The sequence below is a fragment of the Esox lucius genome, chromosome 5 (genome assembly GCF_011004845.1).
Source record: "Esox lucius isolate fEsoLuc1 chromosome 5, fEsoLuc1.pri, whole genome shotgun sequence".
Classification (NCBI taxonomy): Eukaryota; Metazoa; Chordata; class Actinopteri; order Esociformes; family Esocidae; genus Esox; species Esox lucius.
In genome coordinates, this window is record NC_047573.1 from 33,637,919 (window position 1) to 33,655,939 (window position 18,021).

Sequence of the window (18,021 nt, forward strand, 5' to 3'; positions counted from 1 at the left end):
CCAAACCATTAACTAGCTGGATATATCATTAGCTACTAAGGCTGTATAGAGTAAGGTGACTACATTTTCAAACCCCCAAACCGGGACCCTTGTGTAACCGCATGTTAATGCACGTGTACATATATGCACTTATATGTTGGTCATTGTGCCTGCTTTTGGTTGGTGGAGCAGGGGGCGCTTTGAGCTTTGATGCAGTTGTTTGTTTGGCTCTGACTCGTATGTGGAAACATTACAGTATTATAATTAGCCATTTTTTTTATTGTGGTTAAAACCGGGATACTTTGGTAGTGAATGTCGGGAACTGGGACATTTTGTGTTTTTACAGATATTTGTCGGGACCCGGGACACCCAGCTTGAAACCGGGACAATCCCGGGCAAACCAGAACGTCTGGGCACCCTAATTTAGAGTCGTAAATACTCCAGTTGATATAAAAATAAATACATATAGTTTCTGCTATTCCCCTTATTGCTGCTAAAGGACAGGATTTATACATTTCACCTTTAGTTAGTCAATTCTGAAATATTTTTTATTGTAAAATAAAATGGAATGAACACCAGATGATTTCTTCATAATTTACAGTTTAATAAGAAATAATTTAAAGTACACTAGATTCAAATGTTGGTCAATTATTGAAAAGGAATTTCAGGTTGCTTCCTGAAACAACAGGCTTCATGTGAATGATCCTGTCCTCCAGATAGTCTCCTCCTCACCCCTAACCTCGTCATTTGAGACCCTGCTTGAGCCTTCTGCGCAGCTCCTGTCTCAGAAGATCTCTCTCTTTGCGGATGCCCTGGAGCACGGTACGATTCTCCTGGGCACGGCGGACAAGGTAGGGCAAGGTGTCATCTACCGAGCCATACGGCACCGATTTGTACACCAAGTAACCCTGCTGGGCTAGCATGAGTTGAGAGGTTGAAAAAAACAGACATATAAAGAACAGGGAGATAGAGAACATATGTTTAGGTCAAGGGATGGAGGGAGAGGAGAAAGTGGGAGAAAGACAAAGGCAAGTAGAAAGACAGAAAAAGGAGACAGAAAGGAGTTTTAAGCGATTGGGTAGTGGAGGCCAAGGGAAGAAATGAGGAGAGAGAGGGATATAAACAAGGAAATATGGCATAGACAACATTTTTGATAATGCTAATTATCTAAAAGGGGAAGTTCACACATTTGTACATGGAGCTTGATTTCAGAACATTGAAGACATATAGCATGGCCTGCAATTGGTGAATAAAGCACATTATGAAAATGTGTCTAAGCTTGTGATGAAATGCTCCAAAACGTGACCACCAGTTTCTGTGTGCTAAAATATCACTAGAATGTTTGGGGGGTCAACAACAGGCACATAAAGAGTGGAAATTAGGCAATACACAGAAATGGATGAACTACCCCTTTAAAATGTGCAGAAGAACAACAGTACTATTGTTGCTTACCAAGTGTAAGAGACACATGGTCACACATCCCCAGAAGCTGACCAAAACACACCGATCCACCATCTTTGTCTATTCCCAGCTCTTCCATTCTTAGGGCAGACATTACAATACCAATTCAATACTTTTCTGAATGTGTACTATATTTTTTCTAAACTGTAAACACACTTAAAACCATATTGATTAAAACGCAGTCTTCTTGTACAAAATTAAACTTATTCTCAAAACAAAATTATCTGTCACATAAATGTTTAATAAAAAAATAACATAAAAAGTATAATAACTCAACTGAATACCCATTGAACATGAGAGAAAATAATTCAAAACACTATCATAAAAACATATTATTGAATCAATAACAACAAACATTTCCCGGATAAATTTTTAACTGGCATGATATAGAATACTATTAGAAGGATGTTGTATACAGAAATTACACAAATATCACAAATATAAATTTTTCCTTTAATTCACCAAGACTTGAAATTAATCCCAAGAGGGGATTTTTTTTTTGTTACACAGGTATGTTGTTGTTATCATGTAAAAATACATGTTTATTCTACCTCAGCCAAGGCCCGCTGCTGGCACAGGCAAAAACTGCCTTGGGCACTGTCTGTTATAGGGGCGCAGACTCATAAACAGACAAACTATCTCTATGCTTGCTGTGGAGGTCAGTGCCAGTACCCAACAAGAAATATATTAGGTGCCCCCTCTTTCTCCCTTCCTTGCGAGTTGCTTGCTCTCTTCTACAATACTTCACTGATCATATTGGGGAATGAGCAATAAGTCAAATATCTGCTTCGGGACTGTGCATCAAAGACATTTGAAAGCTATTCAGCAGCTAGCAATGCAATGCAACACAATTACTAGTTCAAGTAATCACATTTTTACAGACAATGACATCATGAAAAGATCAGCCATGTCATGTCCTGGTAGGTAGGCCTGCAGTGCCAGTGAGATCTCTCCCTCATTTGGGGCACGGACATACGTTTTTTGGTATTGCCTTCACCTGTCTTCCTTATAGTTTTTATTACATAAGATTATTTGAATTTGGTAGATTGAATGGCAATGTTTTCTACATGACAACATGGTGACCACTGAGCTTTTCAAAGGCATTTGTGAAAAGAGTTTTCAGCAAATAAAGGTTGAATGAAGGTTGAATGAAACAGAAATGTGTGAAAACAGGTCAAAAGTGCCTATGGGTAGGGGTAAATGGTCTTACTTATGGAACTTTGCAAAATGGTTTTGTGTATGGGGTGCCGAATGTAAAAGTTCTGTTACAATTTTTTAGCTGATACATTTTCAACATTTAGCTCACTTTCCTCACATTTAGCGCATTTTCCTCACATTTGAGACAGAGATTATATATATATATATATATGTATTATATCTAAATGTTAAATCTGAATGTTAAATATATATATAAAGGTTATATCTAAATGTTATATCTAAATGTTAAATTTATATCTAAATGTTATATCTAAATCTAAATGTTAAATCTAAATGTTAAATCTAAATGTTAAATCTAAATCTAAATGTATATCTAAATGTTAAATCTAAATGTTAAATCTAAATGTTATATCTAAATCTAAATGTTAAATTTATATCTAAATGTTAAATCTAAATATTATATCTAAATCTTAAATATATACATATTAGGGGTGTGCAAAGCAGCCAGTATTTGTATCTGTATTTGTATTTGTTAAGGGGGGAAAAGTATTTGTATTTGTATTCGAGTAAAATTCAAAATAGGCGTAAAAATTCTGGGGGGGTTTTTGCGTTAGGGCTGGTTCACCCGATTGCAGCGTAATGAAATAATATCCAGATCAAACTCCATTTCCTGAAAGTTATAAATTGCCTTTGGAACCCAGTTAAGGTACAAAAATCTATTAAACAAAATTGTGACGCAGTTAAGTTTTTTTGCTCAGCCGAGCGCTCTCTGTTGCTGTGGGGAGAATGGAAATGTGTGGAGCAGCCTGTGTCAGTTACCGCTTTTATTCTTTTCCCCTCCCCCGACTGAACGTCTCTCACTCATCCGGGCATGTACTGCGGTCTCATGAGAAAACACAGCTTTTTGATATAACGGTTTTCTTGTTCCCGAATACAAATATTTTTTAAAGTAATTTTTTGAAATAAGTATTTGTAAAAACCACGTTATTTGTGCCTTTCCGAATACCGTATTCGGGTTCGGCTCCACCCATACTAAATATTATATCTAAATCTAAATCTTCAATATATATCTAAATGTTATATCTAAATGTGTCGCCAAGTGTAAAGCTAAATATTTAGAAAATATTCAAATCCCCAAGGAAACCAAATTGGCTTCAAATCGCACTGCACCGCCCCCACACTAAGACGCTGTGGTGAAAGCAAAGGACTTAGGTGAAAGGCAGGCATGGCTGGTTTTCTAGGTCTAGGAGACATTGAACGGGTGGTAATGGTACCTCCCCCTGTCCAGTCCACAACATTTACGGTAAATTAAGTTGTTTTAATTTTAGTTCTTTATGCATACTGGAGCGGGAGATGGGATGGGGGCTGTGCAGCGCGATTTGAAGCCACTGCAGTGGGTGTGGTTTCCTTGGGGATTTTAATATTTTCTAAATATTTTGCTTTACACTTGGCGACACATTTAGATATAACATTTAGATTTAGATATTATATTTAGATATATATTTAAGATTTAGATATTATATTTAGCTATATATTTAAGATTTAGATATTATATTTAGATATATATTTAAGATTTAGATTTAGATATAATATTTAGATTTAACATTTAGATTTAACATTAAGATATATATGAAACATTTAGATTTAGATATAACATTTAGATTTAACATTTAGATATAATATATAATCTCTGTCTCAAATGTGAGGAAAATGCGCTAAATGTGAGGAAAGTGAGCTAAATGTTGAAAATGTATCAGCTAAAAAGTTGTAACCGAACTTTTACATTCAGCACCCCATATTTGTGTATATTGTTTATTTAAGTAGTTTTAGTCCGTTGCTCAAGCCAAATATGGAAAGAGGTATTGCCTGAATTTGGTAAATAATGACAGACTAACTCCTTTAAAAGATGTGTCAATACCATCACTTAAGAATAATAACACAATATGAAAGAAATTATTACCGTTGAACGGCATGCTGGACAGACTTCTCATTGTGAGTGGCGACTATGACTCGATAGCGCTGAGGGTCCTGGGAGATGAGTTCTAGCAGGATGTCCAAAGAGCCATTATAACTATAGGAGCCAAATAACATTGATATTATATACACATCGTTGACAAATTACAGGAAAAAACTAAATAAATGAGAGAAGGAATGAAGATGCTTCCATACAGGTGGTACTGCATGATACAATTAACATCCTATCATACTCTGTGGCATGTATGAAAATACTGAGCAGATCCAGTTGACCAATGATTTTGGATCATGATGGCAAGAGGAAAGGATGCCTGGAGCTTTACTAATAAAGACTGCTCAACTGGATAGTGATACAATAGGAACAGTGACTAAAGTTACATCTGCATTTAGACCCATGGGAAAGGCATCATAAATAGGGTTGTACATTGTGGTTGAAAGTGCACCTTTGATAACCATGATGCTTTACTGCGATATGTAATAAAAAACTGTGAAAAATTATTTAAACTTATGCAGCCAAAGTAAAACAAAGTTGTCTAACATATTTTGGTTACAATGAGAAAGAACCAATTTTGTCACATGCAGACCTCTACATGCAAATTACAGACCTCTACATGCTTTGTAAGTAGGAAAACCTGCAAAATCGGCAGTGTATCAAATACTTGTTCTCCCCACTGTATGTGGCATGCACCAACAGAATGGTCCAGGCCTGAATGCTTCACAGTGAGACGGTCCGGAGACTCTATTATGCTATGAGGGGCATTTTCCTGACCTGCATCAAAACACCAAATGAGGGAATATCCTCCGGCATATCTCTCTAGTAGAGTTACAGAGACTTATAGAATCTATGCCAAGGTGCATTGCAGCTGTTCTGGTGGCTCGTGGTGGCACCTTTCAGAGACACTTTATGTTGTTTTTTCCTATGTTATTACTGGTCTATAAGTCACATTGGTGACAAATAACTTTTCTCTGCATTAACATTTGCTATGCTGGGTTCGTTCTTATTCCTGGTTGCTGTGTTATGTGGTGAAGTGGGCTTTTTGATGAGCAAGTTTGTATTGCTAAGGGTTGAACTGCATGTATCACTTGCTCAGCAGTCTACACTTCCTGACTGACAAGCAATGCAGTAGAATAAAAATAGAATATACACTGGTTGCCTCAAATCCTGGATGCTCATTGGTTAAAAGCTGTGTTATATTGGACTGAAATTCTGTATCGTCTAGGCTAACAACATAAGTCCTTTGGGCGAGTTACCTGTCATTGGTGTGCTCCCAGGATTCATGAACAGGTTCTGAACGCCCCTCCTTTTTGGCCAGGTTCCTCTCTTTGTCCATGTATGCCCCTCTCACAAGCTTAACACCTAGACAGAAAGACTCACTGATGGAAAGACGGACAGCTTTGAGCAGAAGGGACCGCGATTCCTGTAGCGAGAGAGAAAGAGAGGGGAAGACCAAGAGAGCAAGAAACGGTGGAGAGAGATGGAAAAAGTGCATGTATTGCAATAGCCACAAGCGAAATGATTGCTAAGATAATTTATCATTTGATAAGAAAAACAAATGCATAAAATGCAATGAAACTGCTACTTGTGATTATTCATTCATGTGCTGCTTCACACATTTACAATGAGTTTGCACACATTTTCTTACCAAGGCATTTGTTGTGAAGACAAACAGAGGAGGGAGAAAGTGATTGTAAAAGATATAGAGAATAACGAGAGACAGGAAGAGAGGCAGAGAAGAATAGGAAGGATATGCCACTGAAAACAAGACTTTGGGGGGGCGGCGTAGTCTAGTGGTAAAGAGCACTGGGCCAGTTAACAACAGGTGTTCTTAGGATATTTACCTGGTCAAACAACTATCAGTGGCGGAGATTAGCTTTCTCTCCCATGGCCGACAAAAACCAACGTTATACACAGGTTTGCCAGATTCACAGACAATATAGGCCCAATCACCAGCGGACTCCACATAAAAACAATATCATAAAAAATTGCCCAATTTGGGGAAATTGTCCTATGTGGCAATGCTGGCTACACTCCCAAGGTCATGGATTGATCGATCATATAAATGCATTATGGAATCATAAAAATATATAGATGTTCATCACGAATGTCAGCTATATAGTATGTAGCAAATTCATCGGAATATAATTTTATTCTGCTTGCTATAACTTTTTCAACCATAAAATAAACATATTGTGACCCATTAAAGCTCTGCCTCTGATTTATGAAAATATTAAAAAAGATCTATACCTTAAGATAGCATTGGTAGGTGTTCCAGATCCAGGCACTATCTTGGTTGAACTTCTTCATCATGGCTGTAGTGACAAGTGACAGGGCCGAGTTCATGTATGTGTACTCTGCATCAACTAGAACTCGCACTTTGTTTGCACTGGCCTGGGATGGAAACATGCAGGTTCTTTAGTAACACCCCACCTAAAGTTCATGTTATGTCTAAAATAACATGCAGGTTCTTTAGTAACACCCCACCTAAAGTTCATGTTATGTCTAAAATAACATGCAGGTTCTTTAGTAACACTCCACCTAAAGTTCATGTTATGTCTAAAATAACATGCAGGTTCTTTAGTAACACCCCACCTAAAGTTCATGTTATGTCTAAAATAACATGCAGGTTCTTTAGTAACACTCCACCTAAAGTTCATGTTATGTCTAAAATAACACGCAGGTTCTTTAGTAACACCCCACCTAAAGTTCATGTTATGTCTAAAATAACATGCAGGTTCTTTAGTAACACTCCACCTAAAGTTCATGTTATGTCTAAAATAACATGTAGGTTATGACTGTGTAATTACAAAGCTGTTACTAAATTACTACACGTTGATGCCGAATTGTTAATACAGTTATTTCTGTATAGAATTTGGGAAACATTTTATGGGAAATAGAGAAGAAAGTATTCAAGTACAAAAATAGGTATTTGATAATAATATAACTAAACCACACTAAAAAGAATAGGTTCCTTTGAGGATCTTTTATGGCTACTTTTAAATGAAAATATGGGATGTTTTCTGAATAATCTGTTAAAGGTGTTATTCAAAGAACATTAATAGGTTGAGTTTAATGGTATTCTTCTAAAGGGTATATATTGAAATACATCTTTCTTCAAATGAGTTTTTTTTTAAAACAGTTAAATGTTTCAAGAAGAACCTTTAGGGGTACCCCCACAACTTCAATGAACAACCCCTTGAGGATCCTCCAAGAACTTTTTTATTTTTAAACAGAATGTAGACTACTATACTACTATCACAGATATTTCCAAAATGTCATTTTAAAAAAAATCCATACCTCTCCTACTTTATTGAGCCTCTGGAGGCCGCAAAGAAAATGTTCATTCTCGCTATCCTGTAAACCGGGGAAACTGATTGACTGTGAGAGACAGAACCAGACAGTGAGTAAGTCATCATTCTAGACTTATGAATAGAAAGGTATAAAAACAGCTCACACAATGTCTCACCCACCTCTCCTTCCATGGCTCTAACTAGAAGGTCTAGGTCATACTGTTGTTCTGAGAGAAGGGTGGTTAGTTTCACCTAAATGCAATGGTTTACATGTAGAGTGGTTAGCTAAGGTGAAGAAAAAATCTTATAATACAGTTTAAAAGGTTTTGAATCAGGTCAGCCATACACTTACACAAAGCTCTGGACTAATCAAGGCAGTGATCTTCAGCTGCATCATGGGATCTTTGCTCCAGGTGTTGCTATGGGACATGCTCACGCATTCCAACATGGATGCCAAGTTTTGGTCGTATCGATGCTCTCTGTTAACAGTTGATATTGACGATAACAGTTATTTTATATTCCTGTAATAAAACAAACCAACATTGATTATAACTGGGGAACAGTTTTCCCTATGACAACAGATCGATATCATAAATATACAAACCCAAAGTTGAGACGCTGGGTAAAATGCGAATAAAAACAATGCAATGTGCAAATCATTTATCCCTATATTTAATTGGAAACAGTACAAAGACACCATGTCTAATGTTGAAACTGAGAAAATCTATTATTTTTGGAAAAATATATTTTGATGCCACCAACACAAAAAAAAAAGTGGGACAGAGGCCCCAAAAGACTGGAAAAGTTATGTAATGTTAAAAAACGAAACCTGGTGGAATATCACACAACTACTTAGGTCAACTGGCAACAGGTCAGTAACATGATTGGATATTAAAAGATAATTTCAGAGAGGATCTGTCAGAAGGTCTGTCAGAAGGTCTGTCAGAAGGTCTGTCAGAAGCGAGGATGGGGTGGGGGCATTTTGATTATAGGGCTGGTTTTGCAGACACTGATTTAGACTAGTCTAGGACAAAAAAATCTAGTTCAATAGAAAACTCTATTGAGTTTGTATTTTTAGTCCTAGAATAGGCTTAATCTGTGTCAGTGAAACCAGCCCATAGGGTTTAAATGATTTGCACATCATTGCATTCTGTTTTTCTTTACATTTCACAAAGCATCCCAACTTTTTTGGAAATAGGATTGTATTTACAGTACGGCATGAAACAAATGTATTCGCGAATAGTATGGGAGCAGAACAATTATCTTGACAGTTATCTCTGAGAAAATCACTGTTTAACTGCTCCCAGGTCATTGCTGAAAATGAGAATGTGTTCTCAGTCAACTTACCTGGTATAATAAGGTTAAAAAAGGGGTTCCACCACAGTTTTTATTTGAAGAATGTTCCATTTTGAACTTTACATTTTCTGCTAGGTTCAATGTAACCAAGCAAGCATAACTGTACTGCACTGCTTGTGTTTAAGACTATTTTAGGGTTAACCTTTGAAGGGATGGTTTAAAAAAGAAACCCAAAAAGGTTGTAAAGGTTTTTCAAACAAGGAACCAATGCAGAAAACATTGTACGAGTAACAAGGTGTTGTATGAAGAACCCTTTGAAAGGGTTCCTAAAATAAGTAACTGCAGCTCCCCCACTGATTTAGTTAGAGGTATGCCTAAATGTTCAATTTGAACCTCTCATTAGAACAGTCTAGAAAGATGTCATCTAACCCACTGCTCTCTCCCAGGTCCTCTTCGATGGGTACTGCCAGCATAGGGCGAAGTCCCAAGCAGCTCATCTTCTCCATGGACTGGGCAATTTCACCTTCACTCTCCCCAGCCACAAACTGAGCATACACAGAGGGCCGCATAAACAGGGCAAAAAGCCTTTTCCCCAGCAGAGTCTGCGCTATAGACATGATCTAAAGGAGGGAAGGGGGCGGGGAAGAGGGACAGAAGGGAGAGAAATAAAGGAGATTCATATTAAGGGGTATGAGAAGCGTACAAACGAGAAGGAAGTCAGAGTTGGTGAAACAGACACAATATGAAATGACTACAATTGACAGAGATGGGACACCTACACAATGTTTTATTAAGGACCTATAGGCCATTTGCTCACTTTAAAACTCATTCAATCCCCTCATATAAATACAGCTCTGGAAAAATGAAGAGACCGCTGCCAAATTATCGATTCTCTGGTTTTACTATTCATAGGTATGTGTTTGAGTAAACAATTGAAATTCCAAATAAAAAGATTGTCATTAAGAGTATTTATTTATAGAAAATTACAACTGGTCAAAATTACCCAAAAATATGCATTGTTTTCAGACCTCAAATAATGCAAAGGAAACAAATTCATATTCATTTTTCAACAACAAAATACCAATGTTTTAACTTAGGAAGAGTTCAGAAATCAGAATTTGGTGGAATAACCCTGATTTTTATCACAGCTTCCATGCATCTTGGCATGCTCTCCACCAGTCTGTCACATTGCTGTTGGGTGACTTTATGCCACTCCTGTAGCTCGGCTTTGTTTGATGGCTTGTGACCATGCATCTTCCTCTTGATCAAATTCCAGAGGTTTTGAATGGGGTTCAGGTCTGGAGATTGGGCTGGCCATGACAGGGTCTTGATCTGGTGGTCCTCTGTCCAAACCTTAATTGACCTGGCTGTGTGGCATGGAGCAGGGAAGATGACCTTACTCCATTCCACTACAGTCCAATCCTTATGGTGTTTTGCAAACTTCAGCCTGGCTCTTCTTCACCTCTCATTGATGAAAGGCTTTTTTCTAGCTTTGCACGACATCATCCATGCCCCTAGGAGCCTGTTTAGAACCGTCCTCGCCTTGCACTTCACCCCAGCTGCTGTTTTCCATTCTTTTTGTAGGTCACTTGATGTCATCCTACGGTTGTTGAGTGACATTCGAATGAGTTGACAGTCATCCCGGTCAGTGGACAGTCGTTTTCGCCCTCTGCCAGTCTGTAGCTTTGTTGTCCCCAATGTCTGTTGCTTGACCTTGTTTTTATGAACCGCCGTCTTTAAAACTTTCAGGATGGAAGCAACCTGACGCTCACTGTATCCCTCTGCCATTAGAACCAGAATTGAACCCATCTTTTCCTGACTCAAAGCTTTTCTTTTCAACACTTTTGTCTTTCAAATTAACTTTGACATACTACTTGCACTGTTTTTGCCATCGAGCTGGTCCTATTGCAATAGGATAGTGATGAACACAGCAGTGGTTTTTATACTTTTCCTTGTTAAATTCGATTTGGTTCAGATAATCACCTAATCACTACCTCATTAAGTAAAATTAGGTGTACCTGTGTTGGAATTTAACAGCCACTGGAATGGAATGGCTGCCATACATGTAGAGATGCTGATTTAAGAAAAATTAGGAGTGGTCTCTTAATTTCTTCCAGAGCTGTACATGATATGTATAAAAAATTAAGAGACCACTGCACCTTTTTCTTTCCTTTCCAAAAGAGTCGAAAAGGAAGATTTTGAGTGAGGAACAGAAGGGTTTAAACTAAGAGACCACTTCAAGCTGAAAGCTTCTCTTCCTCACTCAAAACTTTCCTTTTAAATGTTTTTGTAAAGGAAAGAAAAAGGTGCAGCAGTTTCTTAATTTCTTCCGGAGCTGTGTATATATATCTATATATATACACACACATATCAAATCTATCACTTACTGCAGCAGGGCTAATCAATTCCAGCCCTGAAAAGACAAAACACATCTGGTTTTATATCGTTTTCTAAATAAATTCTGGGAAACCAGGTGACTATAAGCACACAACTAAAACCATATTGATTATACCCAGACTTATGACACAAAATGGAACTTATACAGAAAATAATCTGTCATATAAATTAAATGCTCTGTGAGGCAACATAAAATCATTAAAAATAATGACATGTTTTTTGCATTTTGCATGGTTTTATAGACTGTAAATTGTCTGAAAGTATGCTGAAGAGTAGTGCGCTATAGCACACTATAATTCAACACTTGAAATTTAGCCGACGAAGATGAGAAAAACTTTTACACAGGTGACAGCAATATACAATATGACCAAAGGTATGTGGACATCCGACCATCCATCACACCTACATTAGCTTGTTGGATATCCCATTCCAGAAGGGTTAAAATTAAGAGACCACTGCAAATTGAATGGAGTTGTAGATTTGCCACCCCCTCTCGCTGCTAAAACAGCCACCAATCTTCTGGCAAGGCTTCCCACAAGATTGCCTCTGTGGGAATTTGCGCCTATTCAGCCAAAAGGGCATTTGTGAGGTCAGCCACTAATGTCGGAAGCATCCAAGCACCCAATTGTCTAAAATGTCTTTGTATCCTTTAGCATTAAGATTCATCCTCACTGGAACTTCACTATGCATTCCAGAAGGTAGCTTTCTCCTGGCATCCGCCACACCCAGATTTGTGTCCATCAGAGTACCAGATAATAAAGCATAATTCATCACTCCAGGGAACACCCATTGTACCGCCAGTATTTGGAGATTTTATGGCTATGTGCTGGATTTTATGCACCCTTGAGCAATGAGTGTGATTGAAACACCTGAACTCAATAATTAGCTGGGGTGTCCACATACTTTTGGTTATATATTGTATATAAAAATGTATTCTGCCTCAGTATTCTGTCTTTGACCTGGGCCAAAGATGTTCATCTACGTGTCATGCAATATTTTTTGACTGTCACTATGCCTTGGCAAAAGCCATTGATTTAAAATAATTCTTGCTGACCGGACATTTCTAAACATACACTGTTGATTCCAAAACCATGTTCACAGAATTCATGCAAGGTCAACCACCATCTTTTAATTCTACAAAAGGAAGAACTTCTTCTTGATGCGTTTGGGTAAATTGGGCAAAATGGTTATGTATATAATATTTTAATGTTTATGGAACCAGTTTTAACGTGTTAGCAATTGAAAAATTCTTACATGATTTACTCAACTGAGTTTTGCATCTTTTGTAGGGATTTACAGTTGTGTTTACAGTTATGCATAAAATAAATGGTTTAGCATTTGGATTTTGTGTCCAAGCAATGAGAAAATACTTTAGTGCTCATTATATATTGATGGAGATCAACTGGATCCAGGACTGGAGCTGAAGAGTCCAAACCAAAATTGTCCTGCCTTTGTCCTTGCGGAGATCAGAGTACATTTGACTGGAGAGACAATAGTCAAACATCCACCAATCAGACGGAAAGGAGGAGCTGTTGTTACATTACTAACGCCTGTCAAATCCTCTCAATTTCCGTAAGTACACAGAGCTGAGGGGTCGAATTGGAATCTGGAAGTGGAATCTCATCCCCTCCCCTTTCACCCTGCCCTCCTTCCCTTCCTCTCTCTTGACATCCCTCCCAGTTCCTCACCTTCCCACAGTTGTTCACTAGGATTGGGACAGAGCAGAGTCGGAACACCCCCAGTGCCCGTACCAACTCCCAGAAGCTCTTAACCCTAAAGGCGCTGGGGTCCTCAAATGTCAACATCACAGGCAGGGAGTCAGCCCGGACCGCTCGCGACGGTGATCGTTCCAGGTGCCCCGATGCCTGCATCCGTGGGGCCGCAGTGCCCAGGGTCCTCAGTGACAGGAAGTGATGCAGTGACCGTCGAAGGACTCTGGACGTCATCATCAGTGATGGAGAGCGTGTAGATTTGCCCAACGTCTTTTTAAGAATGTGTGTGTTGGTGATATGCCTGTTAATTTGTGAGTGTACCTGTGTGTAATGCCTTTTAATACATGTGGGTCAGTGATGTGTATCGCTTGGTTTTTGTGTGTTCTCACTTTGCCTTGACCACTTGATCAGCTTACTGTTATGTGCTATTTGTTTTATACAGACACCAACAAATGCACAATACAGTGAAAATAACAACCCTGAAAGAAAGTTAAAAAAAAAAGCAATTATCGTTAGGAAATACAAAAATATACATAGAGAAATACAAGTAAAATCTGGCATAGACAACAGGAAGCAATGCACCATGTCATTACCATAGATGCAAATAATGCAGAGACATCCACCCATAAACCTTTATTTATTATATTTTTAGATGTTTTTGGGGGCATTTATATGCTTTATTTGACAGAGACATGGGGAGAGAATGGAGATAGAACAGTAGGCATATTGGAACCCATACTCCAGCCGTACATGTGCCCAGGAGACAGCATCCCAATCAAACTATTCATTAAAGTTTGATTAGTATGAGCTAAATGTGGAATTTTAAATAGGAATGCACCAGTTTTTCATTGTCGAGTCCTGAACTTATCGATCCGGTTGTGCCATTTTTATGTTGGTGACGTGATATGACTGCCATTCTTTGACATGACTGAATTGTATATCATACATTTTTCCAAACAACTTTCTTTAAGATAATGGAACTTACACAATTTTAACAACATCAAATCTTATTAAAATATGTTACAATTGGTTAAAATACACTCCACGTTAGAGTGAGGTATTTTTGAGAATTCTTTAGCAATGTAGAATGGGAAAGTGGGTATTGGACAAATAAGTCACTGCAGTGAAAACTAGGCATATGAAAAACTGAATTTTTTCCTTCATGTTTATACAAGCATTTTATAATTGGTATTTGGTTAAAATTCCATGTGAATTTGCACTTTAGCTTGTTGTCATTCAATTACAACTTGATCAGAGTGGCACTAGAATAATGTGAGGTGCTTTAACACTTGTTTTGCACTAATTTTACTAGTTGTGGCTGTTTCAAGTGTAAACTAATTCCAGACTGCAGACATAATTGTGATTGTTGTTGAGTTCACCAGGCATAGCCCACGTTTCCGGCCTATTTTATGGCATCGGCTCAATACATAGACTTGCTGTTCCCGTATTTTTGACTTGTTTCTAATGATCTTAGCAAGACAAATAAAATGTTTGATTGAATTTCATTCTAATCTGAAAAGGACAACTATGTAAGTAATTATTCTGTAAAACATTAATTTGCATGCACTGTAAAAAAAATACCTGGGTTTAGCAAATTGCTTCATCCACTTTGGTGTGCTCACACATTTTGACTGAAAACTGTAGCATAGCCTACATACAGTACATGTATATTCAGACTAGTGGGGTATTGGTCTTAACGACCACCTATATTATACTATGCTATAATATTTGGTTCTGTTCTACAAAATGTTGTGATATTTGTGATCTGGCAGACATTGATTTAGCATCAATTTAACTATATTCAAATGAGGAATCAGACTAGCTTGAATAGGTTAGACAATAAACCCATGATAATCAACAACTGTAGCTCTCTCTTAGCATGGCAAACAAAAACATCAAGATCTGAACTTAGCCTTTTAACATTTCCAGAATATAATTTGGATTCCATTGATTCGTTTCTATACAGTGTCACTATGTAATAGTCAATTTAAATGAGGGGAAATAACAGAGCAACATAATGAATCATATCATTAGCAAACAATTATATTATGTATGACCTTTTAGCATGTTTGGCTATCATTACAGAAAATCTTAAATCATCTCAATTGCCTTAATGGTTAGTACCATAATGGATGTTACTGCTCATATGGTGGAACAATGTTATAATTAAGCTACCACATTACTGGCATGGGAAGATACATTATACTTAAAGAAATACAAATCTAGAAAATAACATTGTGTTTTTCTACTCAATATCTCCAAGTCCAAATGCATTTTTAATTCAAGTATGACTGAAATAGCATGGTTAATTCTACCAACATATGGAACATATACAGTAGTAAAAAATGTAATACAGAACTGAGCATGTTATGATTTCAAACTGATATTTAGATGGAAATGCACTAAATGGACAAATGTTTTAGGCATGTGCTCTTTTTGCCGAGATACTGAAGTAATATTTACATTTTGTATTAGCAATCAAACAAAAGGTAAGCATTTGCGTTGGAAAAAGGTGATGAAGAAGTAAAATGAGATGTTATAGAAATGCGTGTATTCACCTGATATTGAGCTTTTCAGTGGACCCCACCAATAAAGACAGAAAAAGCAATGGAATCCTTACAATATGCCCAGAGTATCTGTTCTGTCACCAGTCGATTGACATGTTAAACAACTTTTGGGTAACTAGCTGGTTAATGAGTGTCTTGAGTTTCTAAGCTGAGTAAACATCAGGTCCGCCTCCCACCAATAACTGATGTTAGGTTCATGTTTGATCCACAATCTCATTGGCAAGATCATACAAATCTATGTGAAGCTCATTCAGGATCACAAAGACAATGGTAAAACCGTACAAATTAATTACTGTAGTATAGCGTAAAGCCCACATTAAAAGCAAAATATCCTATGCAATACCTTATTGACCAATAATAGTAGTTTAATCGAAAACAGGTGGGATTTCAGACTAATCTACGCAGAGTAGTAACCCCAAAGAATAATTCTGTTTAGTGTTTTTCTTGAAACCCATACAAAAACATTTATAATAATATATATTAAATATGAAACATTTGTTAAATAACATAACATCTCTAATGTACGTACTTAAAAAAATTACCATCAGTGTGTCACAGATTAAATTACATATAAAATGTCTCCTATTAGGTCCCTCTTTCACAAACTCCAAATAGTAACCATCCAAAATAATATTGCTTGGGTGTCTAATACCATGCTCTTGTGTTCAGAGCAGATGAACACAATACATTTTACTTGTGTTCTAGAAATATTCCCAAGTAACATAAGTAACATAGTAACATAATTTGACCACGTTGTATGACATAGTAATTCGATGCCCAAATGCAGTCCATGTAGTCGGCCAGGAACTGAACTAATTAAAGACGTTGGGAAAACACACAGGTGTTAGAATGACCCAGAGATGGCAGAGTGAATGGGACAGATGTTGAAGAGAGACATATTTTGTTTGGTGGGGGTGGAGGTAGAAGACTTTGCCCCAAAACAGACCAACCTAACTGGCCTGGTGAAAAATATTAACTCAAACTGCCTTGAACAGTTGTGGTCAGTTTGCTTCAACATTTGCTATGCACGTGATGAATTGTTCAAAAGAATCCTGCAAAGCATTTATCCCTTGTCTGTTTCACGCCTGTGTGGTGGTTGTGGCCTAATAGTTTTGGGCACATGCAGAGGATTACATGGGGATTGAAGGTCTTTAGTTTCCAGTGGGGCACCCCTCCACATGGAAAAGTCATTTACCAGACCAGGGTGACCTTATCTACAACAAAAAAATAATAATAGGGGTGTGACATCGTCTTGGTCTTGGTTCACACACTGCCTCTGACCACACATAATTCAAGGATTCTTGAATGTCAGGACAATTCTTGTCCTGCAATTTATATGGGAGCAATCAACGAGATACATTCATAAGTGGTGTGACCTAAGCAAATGTCCACATTTCACTCAACTCGAGAAAACATGCTAATAGTTTTCTGTGTGAAAAAGTATTCAGCATTCCATTTAGTTTCTATGGTGTCCAGTTGGATGTTAGAGAGCTGAGCTCTAAGAACCTGCTTAGGAACAGTTTGGGCTGACATCTGCTAGCTGTCCCGTACCTAAGTATACCTGGTTGCGAGGTTGATCTAGGTTCTGCCTGACCACTCGTGGTGTTACTGGCCACAGCCCTCAAGTTCCCACCTAAACAATTTCATTTCTTGATGAATGATGAGGCTTTTACAGGTCATGTAGTCATAATCGCCACCAACAGCCTTAAACTGAGACTTGCAATCCCAGCTCCTCTAGGTTTCTATATTTTATGGGAGTTTTTCCCAAGCCACACATGAACAAAGAACGTGTGATATACAGATTTAAAGGATTTGAACTCTGAAGTGAAAGTCTGACCACCACGCCTGTTTCAATGGGGATTTTTCATCAATCATTTTCCATAAATGGAAACATTTTGTAACTATGCAAACCATAGGCATATGACTGACAGTAGTTAGACAGCGTGTACCGTATGTTCTAGATCTCTGGTTCCCAACCAGCTGTACCAGGACCCCTGAGGGTCCTTCACCCATCCACAGGGGCTACTCGGGTGGAAAAGGTGGGGAATCATTAGATAACAGACCCCATAGTTATTATTAGATTCCTCCCAACAAAAATATTTTTAGCAAATGAACATAATAGAAGTCAAGTATTAATTAAATTTTTATTTCATAGGTTACAACTGAGATCACTTGACATATCTGATTCT

General features: G+C 37.7%; 1 protein-coding gene across 1 annotated transcript; it reads right to left on the minus strand.

Annotated features, from left to right (window-relative positions):
• Window positions 1-585: 585 nt before the first annotated feature.
• On the minus strand, window positions 586-16,307 carry prodh2 (proline dehydrogenase 2). Its single transcript, XM_010894272.3, has 11 exons — window positions 15,824-16,307; window positions 13,242-13,744; window positions 9,586-9,776; window positions 8,213-8,339; window positions 8,041-8,112; window positions 7,868-7,948; window positions 6,818-6,961; window positions 5,824-5,990; window positions 4,559-4,669; window positions 1,432-1,520; window positions 586-895 (listed from the first exon to the last, which is right to left on the minus strand). The coding sequence occupies exons 2-11, from the start codon at window positions 13,500-13,502 to the stop codon at window positions 723-725; spliced, it is 1,416 nt and encodes a 471-aa protein (XP_010892574.1). The 5' UTR covers window positions 13,503-13,744; window positions 15,824-16,307; the 3' UTR covers window positions 586-722.
• Between the last annotated feature and the right edge of the window lie 1,714 nt (window positions 16,308-18,021).